This window comes from Camellia sinensis, chromosome 13, assembly GCF_055761805.1.
Source record: "Camellia sinensis isolate YWXY chromosome 13, ASM5576180v1, whole genome shotgun sequence".
NCBI classification, from domain to species: Eukaryota; Viridiplantae; Streptophyta; class Magnoliopsida; order Ericales; family Theaceae; genus Camellia; species Camellia sinensis.
Window position 1 is genome coordinate 142,614,767 of NC_138973.1, and position 7,675 is coordinate 142,622,441.

The 7,675-nt window shown below is 42.2% G+C and overlaps 1 protein-coding gene across 1 annotated transcript; it reads right to left on the bottom strand.

Annotated features, from left to right (window-relative positions):
• Window positions 1-693: 693 nt before the first annotated feature.
• Window positions 694-7,158, bottom strand: LOC145805763 (uncharacterized). Its single transcript, XM_082900962.1, has 6 exons — window positions 5,336-7,158; window positions 1,584-5,250; window positions 1,435-1,485; window positions 983-1,332; window positions 813-887; window positions 694-718 (listed from the first exon to the last, which is right to left on the bottom strand). The coding sequence occupies exons 1-6, from the start codon at window positions 7,156-7,158 to the stop codon at window positions 694-696; spliced, it is 5,991 nt and encodes a 1,996-aa protein (XP_082757088.1).
• Window positions 7,159-7,675: the final 517 nt, after the last annotated feature.

Here is a 7,675-nt window from a genome sequence, read left to right on the forward strand (position 1 = left end):
CATAGTCCATGGTGATATTAGTGATAGAAGTCTAGTTTGTGGCTTAAAATGTTGAATTTAGAGCTAAATCATGCATACATGTGCATATCTTGAAGTTTAAAGTTGTTTTCATGGAAATTCTTGCATGCATGTTTACATTTTGGTTGAAGTCCATGATTTCATCTTGTTTTTGAAAGAATTGGCTCTTAGGAGCATGAATTGGAAGCCTTGAGGTTGATTAAATTCATACATGTTACATATTCTTCATGTTCTTGAAGGTTATTTGAAAATTGTGTTTAATTGAACTACCTTTGGGCTTTGATTTCTCAAATTGATCTTTGAAACATGTCATATTATGAGTTTACAAGTGTTTTTTTTTTTTGGGTGAATAAGAAATAATATAAAACAGAAAATTTACAAAAATACAAGGGGCATACCCCAGGCCCTAACAACAGAAAACAACACGAGCCTCAGCACACAAAACACCGAAGCCCGAAAATATAACAAAGATCTAGACCAAACCTAGGAACTACATCCGAAGATGGAGAGAGCCAAAAGAAGCTTAGCCAATCAAATTGTACAAAGGCCATATCCTATGATGAATAGGGACCTTGTACAAAAGACAAAACCAGCAACCAACAAGCACCATTACACAGATAGAAAACTCCCTACACAACCCGTAGGGAAGGGCATCATCACACCCACAAAACCTCCCTACACAGCCCGTAGGGATGGGCACCTGTAACAAAACAAAATAATACAAAGAATAGGAGTCCAAACAAAACCGCAGAAAGGAACCAAGAGGGGCCCATCTACCGAATTGCTCAGAAAACCTGTAACCCGAGACACCAAGGTACACATGAAGCCTCCTACACAACCCGTAGGAGTAGGTAAACTGCACACTCCACCTGTGAACAAATAAAATAAAAATAAAAAGAACAACCACTGATTATCTCCCACTTGTAGCATAGCAAGGCGCTTGGAGCAGCCATCACCATGGTACATACACACACTGCCAACTGCCACCCAAATCTGAACAGCAATCAGCCACCACTTCTCCACAGCAAGAGAGAAATAAGCTGTTAACAGCCTCAGGTAACTACGGAGTAAGGAGCTACCATACCGCCGAACCACGCCATAAACCACAACCTGCCATGAATAGGAATTACCACCTCCGTAATGAAGATCATAAAGCAGCAGAAATAACAAACACACAGTATAAGACCTCCCCACACTCGGCCCACAGTAACCAACATTCTTACACTCCATATAGAACCTCACATCACTTGGCCCACATCTCACCAGATTTCTCAATAGAACAAGATAGGTAGTATACTTGAAAGCTCCATAAACCTGCAAAAAACATATATAATATATAATAAATGTTAGAGCAAAACAAGTATACTGTCTCTCTTCACTCAACCCACAGTGGCATAGAGTACTTTGCTTGCTCACATCACTCAACCCTCCAATCAGCCACTTCAATGATATAGAGTTCATCATAACCTGATAAGAAAGAAGAGAACCTACAAAATAACATCCAATTAGTAAAACCCCACAATATATGCTCACCATCACTCAACCCTAATTGTAGGTGAACTCACATCACTCATTCTCCTACCAACTGCAGTAGCATTGGTCGGCTGCATAATCTTGTAGGGAAGGTTCCATTTCTCCAAAAACCAGTGATCACCTGCAGAAAATTTAATGTTATCCAAAGAAAGGAGTCTACCCCTAACCATTTGGATAATAGAGTTAGTAACAACCTCTTCAGGTTTGTGGACCTTACTAAAGATTCTACTATTCCTCTCCATCCAAATGTGGTAGACAGTGCATAGAAAAGACAACCTCAGAACCAGCATTTTCAAAGAATTACCCCTAGTAGATTTAGTAGCAAACTCAACAGTGCCCAGCCAAGACAAAGAAGGCCAGTTAGCATTACATTTGGCCATCATGCCACCCCAAACCCTAGAGGAAAAAATACACCTGAAAAAGAGATGGGAATGATCCTCCTCAGGAGCTTGACAGAAAGGGCAGCAAGGATTAGAGACAAGGCCAAAAGATTGAAGCCTATCACCAGTATTAAGTCTCTCATTAATGGCCAGCCAAACAATAAAACTAACCCTAGGAATAAGAGGGGGGCCCCAGATAAGTTTAGACCAAGGGACTTTAGGCCCTTTTTCCCTCCACCAATCCCAAACAGATTGGATAGAAAACGTACCATCAGCAGTCAAGCTCCAAACCGGAGTGTCAGAAGAGCCCGGAGAAGGTAAGAGAGATGAAGGAGTGGAGGAAATCCACTCTTTAATCTCCCAAGAATTAGAAACAGGCCACTTCCAAGAACAATTAGAGACAATAGAACTAACCTTGGAACTGTCAGGAAGGTTAGTATCATAAAGGATCCTAGGCCCAAACCTCTGCCAAAGAGAACCTAGAGGGTGCCAGTTGTCATGCCAAAGAAACACATTGTCACCATTACCAATCCTAAATTTTATGAGAGGATAAATTAAGTTCCTGAGAGACAAAATTTTCCTCCAAACCCAAGACGGATCACTAGGGGTCTTAACGGACCAGAAACTCCTACCTTTGAGCAAGTAGGACTTGACCCATTGGCACCACATAGAACAATCCCCGCCCGAAAACAGATACCAAACATGTTTGGCAATAGCAGCCTTGTTCCAGACTTCCAGATCCTTAAAGCCAAGGCCACCTTCACTCTTATTTCTGCAGATACACTTCCAAGCAATCTTAGCACTATGCTTTTTCATCTCAACCCCAGACCAAAAAAAGGATCTAAGAATACTCTCAATGTCGCTAACTATCTTCTTAGGAAGGATAAAAAGAGAGGACCAATAAACCTGCATAGAAAACAGGATAGACTTTATGAGTTGGGCTCTACCAGCATAAGAGAGCAATTTATTGGTCCAACTTTTGATCCTCATGGTAATTCTCTCCACCAGAATATGGCAGTCAGACACTTTAAGCTTAGTAGTGATTAAAGGCACACCAAGATATCTGACCGGAAGGGAACCCTCAGTAAATTTTGCAATCTGAAGGATTTCCTCTCTAAGCTGTATGCTACAACCCGAGAAGAAAATGTTACTCTTACTAGGATTAGGAGTGAGGCCCAACAGATCTCTAAATTCCTCCAAACCCTGCATGATAAGATTAACAGTACCAGGGTCCCCTTTGCTAAAGATCATCAGATCATCAGCAAAACATAAATTGACAATTTTGGTTTTTTCACATCTCCAGTGGAATTTGAACAGGGGATTCCTAGACTTTTCAGCCAAAATCCTAGCAAGGACCTCCATAGCCACCACAAATAGATACGGGGACATAGGGTCCCCTTGTCTTAACCCCCGAGCCCCTTTAAAATACCCCTGAAGGCTCCCATTAATACATATCGAAAAAGAAGGGCTCGTGATACAAGCCTTTATCCAAGTAATCATGCAAAGAGGGAAAGCCATAGCTGTAAGAGTATCAATAATAAAATCCCACCTCACAGTATCATATGCCTTCATAATGTCCACTTTCATGGCACACTTAGGCGTAAGGGACTTCCTATGGTAACCTCTCATAAGCTCTTGGGACAGGAAAATATTGTCCGAGATCCTTCTACCTTGGACAAAGGCAGATTGCACAGGATCAATCAGATCAGGAAGAGCCAATTTAAGTCTATTAGCAATGATCTTAGCAATGCATTTGTAGATGGTGTTACAACAAGAAATGGGTCTATAGTCACCAACATGCATAGGGTTGGGAACTTTAGGAATGAGAGCAATGATGGTACTATTGACCTCAGAAAGAAGTTTACCAGTATCAAAAAATGACTTGATGGCTAATGTGACATCCTTACCAACAATATCCCAAGAATTTTTGAAGAACCCAGCGGAATACCCATCAGGACCGGGGGCTTTGTTGGCTTTTAAGGACCAAAAAACCTCCTTGATTTCAGTCTCAGAGACAGGTTTAGACATCAAATCATATTGAGAAGGAGAGACTTTTTTATTCACCAAAGATTGAATTCTCTCGAAGCCATTATACTGGTCCACACAGGGAGTGCCAAATAACTTGGTATAGAAATTGACAAAAGAGGTGTGGATATCAGAACTGTTAGTGGACCTAGTACCATCACCCATGTCAACACTCAAAATTTTCCCTCTGTTGATATTGCTCTTCACAGACCTAAAAAAGAATTTGCTATTTCTGTCCCCAAGCCCAAGCCATTGCACCCTGGATTTTTGAAGGGCAAGACTCTCTTCTAACTTGCTAAGCTCAATGTATTTTTTCAACTCCTCTCTCTCCTGAATTTGCAGCCCATTGTTCACAGGATCTTTATCCAGCTTGTACTGGGTCAGCTCCAAATTAGCCTTAGCATTCTGAACACGGGTAGATATTTCACTAAAATCCTTTTTGTTCAAAAGCTTAAGGCTGATTTTAAGATGCCTAAGTTTTTGACAGACTCTAAACATAGGAACGCCCCGGATATACTGCCCCCAAGTGTTAGAAACCGTACTCAGAAAATCTGGGTGTTGAGACCAGAAATCAAAGTATTTAAAAGGTTTCTTGAAGGAGCTCATAGAAGCATTAATATTGACCACAGCAGGGGAATGGTCAGATATGCCAGACGGAAGAAAGTTGGCAGTAGCCTCAGGAAACTTATCCAGCCAAGCCTCATTAACCAGGACTCTATCAATTTTAGTAGCAATATAAGCCCCTTCACTTCTTTTGTTAGCCCATGTGAATTGGCAACCACCATAAGATAGGTCAGCCAACTCAGATGCAATCACATAAGAATTAAATTCCTCATTTTCGTTTGTCCAGTTAGAAGTCCCCCCAATTTTTTCCTGCTGGTATCTAATAGCATTAAAGTCACCCAGAAAAACACAAGGATTTTTGGATTTAACACGAGAGATATCATACATAGATTCAAAAAAAACCTTTCTCAGAGTGTGCTTATTTTCAGCATAGACAAAAGTTGCATAAAATATTTCATTTGAAGCCAATTCAACAACTTTACACAAAATATGCTGATCAGACATGGAAATCATTTGAACATCACAAAAAACATTGTTCCAGCACACCCAGACTCTACCAGTTTTAGTTGGTTGTGAATTAGAAATCATGGACCATTGACCAAAACATTTAACACAAATACTGCTCTCATTTAACTGTTTTATTTTTGTTTCCAAAACCCCCATGACATGAATATTTTCTTTAAGCACAAAGTTTTTAACTTCTTTATGTTTAGAAGGATCATTCAATCCTCTAACATTCCAGGAAGCAATTTTGACATGCATAGGGACACAAAAAAGAGAGTGACATAACCCACAACCAACTAAAACTGAATTACCTCTTCTTCCTCCTCTGGCTGCTACTACCTTTGCCAGAGGATTTATTCACCTGCTGGGATGGGGTAGCAGAGCTAGCATGCACCTTTCCAGCCTTAGTTTCCTTTATCACTGTGTCCACCACTTCAGCAGGAATTGGAGCCACTATTTTTGCAATCTCAAAAATCCTCTTTTGAAACATATCCACATCACTGCTTTCGGAACTATTCTCTTCCCCGGACAAACTCTTATCACCCGAAGTCTCCTGAGTATCAAGGGATTGATCAGATGAGTCCACCCTTATAGTTATAGGTTCAGTAATTGGAATTTCTTGATTTTCCACCACTGCAGACAAAGGTACAGAAACTGGGTCTGGGATTGCCTCCACTTCTGGAATAGTTTCCAAGTCAGGTTCACCCACCTTTCTCTTCCCCTTAGCTTGAACAGTGGTCCAGCCTTCTTCCTGAACATTGATGTTTTCCTCAGATGTCTTCTGGAGGGATATCAAATGAGCCACTTGTTTAGACACGCACTTTTCAGTGCTATGTCCAAATATTTGACAGTGTTGACACCTGGAAGGCAGTCCCTGATATTCAGCTCGGATTAGAACAGCCTCATCAGCATGCCTAATTTGGAAGTAGGTTGGCAATTTTGAGGTGGCCTCAATTTCCACGCAAACTCTAGCAAATGCCATCCTACTACCCCTTGCCGTAAGCTGGTCCATGAAAAGGGGGTTACCAATAGCACTGGCAATCCTACTCAAACCATCAGGATCCCAATATTCCAGAGGAATATTAAAAAATTTCACCCAGACTGGGATTTTGGTTGATTTATCTTTTGTAAGTTTCATCATCCTTTTCCACTGTTTCAGAATAAGGAGATAACCACCTATATACCACGGGCCTCCTTCAAGAACTTCTCTGCAACAATCAGGAGTGTCAAAAATAAAAAACATAAATCCATCCCCATTAGTTAAAACCTCCTTAAGGCCCTTAGTTTTCCACAGTCCAAATGCACTATTACGCAGATAGTTGTAACCCACCCCCTTGTCAACAAAATAACCCACAAGGCAGGAGTCCCATTTCTCTAGCGGATCTGTACGCGAAGGCATATTCACAACAACACTATCCTCAACAGTAGTAGGAGGGATATACCTGAGCTTAATATTTGAACGGGTTGATGCAGCCGTGATATTTGCCCAAGAGCGTTGTTCTGGGCCCACATGCTCGATGGTCCTGTTCCCAGCGGCACCACCACGACCTCCTCGCCCCCCACGATAACTTCCTCCCCCCCTAACAGCTCCTCCTTGGGAAGAAGAGGAGTCCCTAATCGGAACTTGCACATCAGCAGCGAAAGCCATATCTGGATCTACTGATTCAACACAGATCTTGTTTTCCCCACGATTACGCGCTACAATCACACTATCTGGAAGATTTAGGAAGCTATTATACTCTTCCTCCACAATATCAGACCAATTTGTGCTGATAGCATTTCCAATCGGCGTCGAAGGCTCACAGCTTGTTGCAAGAGGCATCGGCTCTTTCAATTTCTCCACGGTCTCAGGAATACGCACATCCTCTGCTACCAAATCAACCCCCAAACCAGGCCGATCTACTGCAGAAACAACAACCTGCGTTTGGATCTCCACATCGGACGGATTAGCCGTCGGAATCCCCACATCTGCACCATCACTAGGGTTTGATGGAACTTCCATCGCTATTTCGCTCAAAATCGCAAATCTATTCTCGGCTAGATGTGGATCGACAACTCTAGGGATATTACCTCCCACGCCCTCACCAGTAACACCCTTGTTAATCTCACCCAGGTTAGCATTAACTGCAGACATCGGTAATCAATGAGGTATTGAACCCTAGAAAACCAGGTTTTCTAGAGAGATGTCAGAGCTTCTCTCACTAACCCATGATTTTTTCTCGATTGAGTTTACAAGTGTTTTCCAGAAAATTAGCCCAAAAGGATCGAATTTGATGCATTGTAGTTGAGTTTTGAGCTTGAGATTCGAATCTGGAAATTTCAGATTTTGGACTCACGCTCGAGCGGAAAAACTCCACGCTCGAGCGTACATACTAGGTTCATGCAGTACGCTCGAGCGGGTAAAAGGACGCTCGAGCGGGAATTTCGTGTATCTAGTACTTTGCCTGTGTTTACAGTCTGCTCGAGCGGGGTAATGCACGCTCGAGCGAGGACTTGTGTCTCACGCTCGAGTAGATATCGAGCGCCCATCGAGCGTGAATTGCATCCAGCACTTTTACTGTAGCTTGCAGTCCGCTCGAGCGGAGTAATCCACGCTCGAGCGGATTCCTTTTGTCTGCATGTCCGCTCGAGCGTAGAAGGCCACGCTCGAG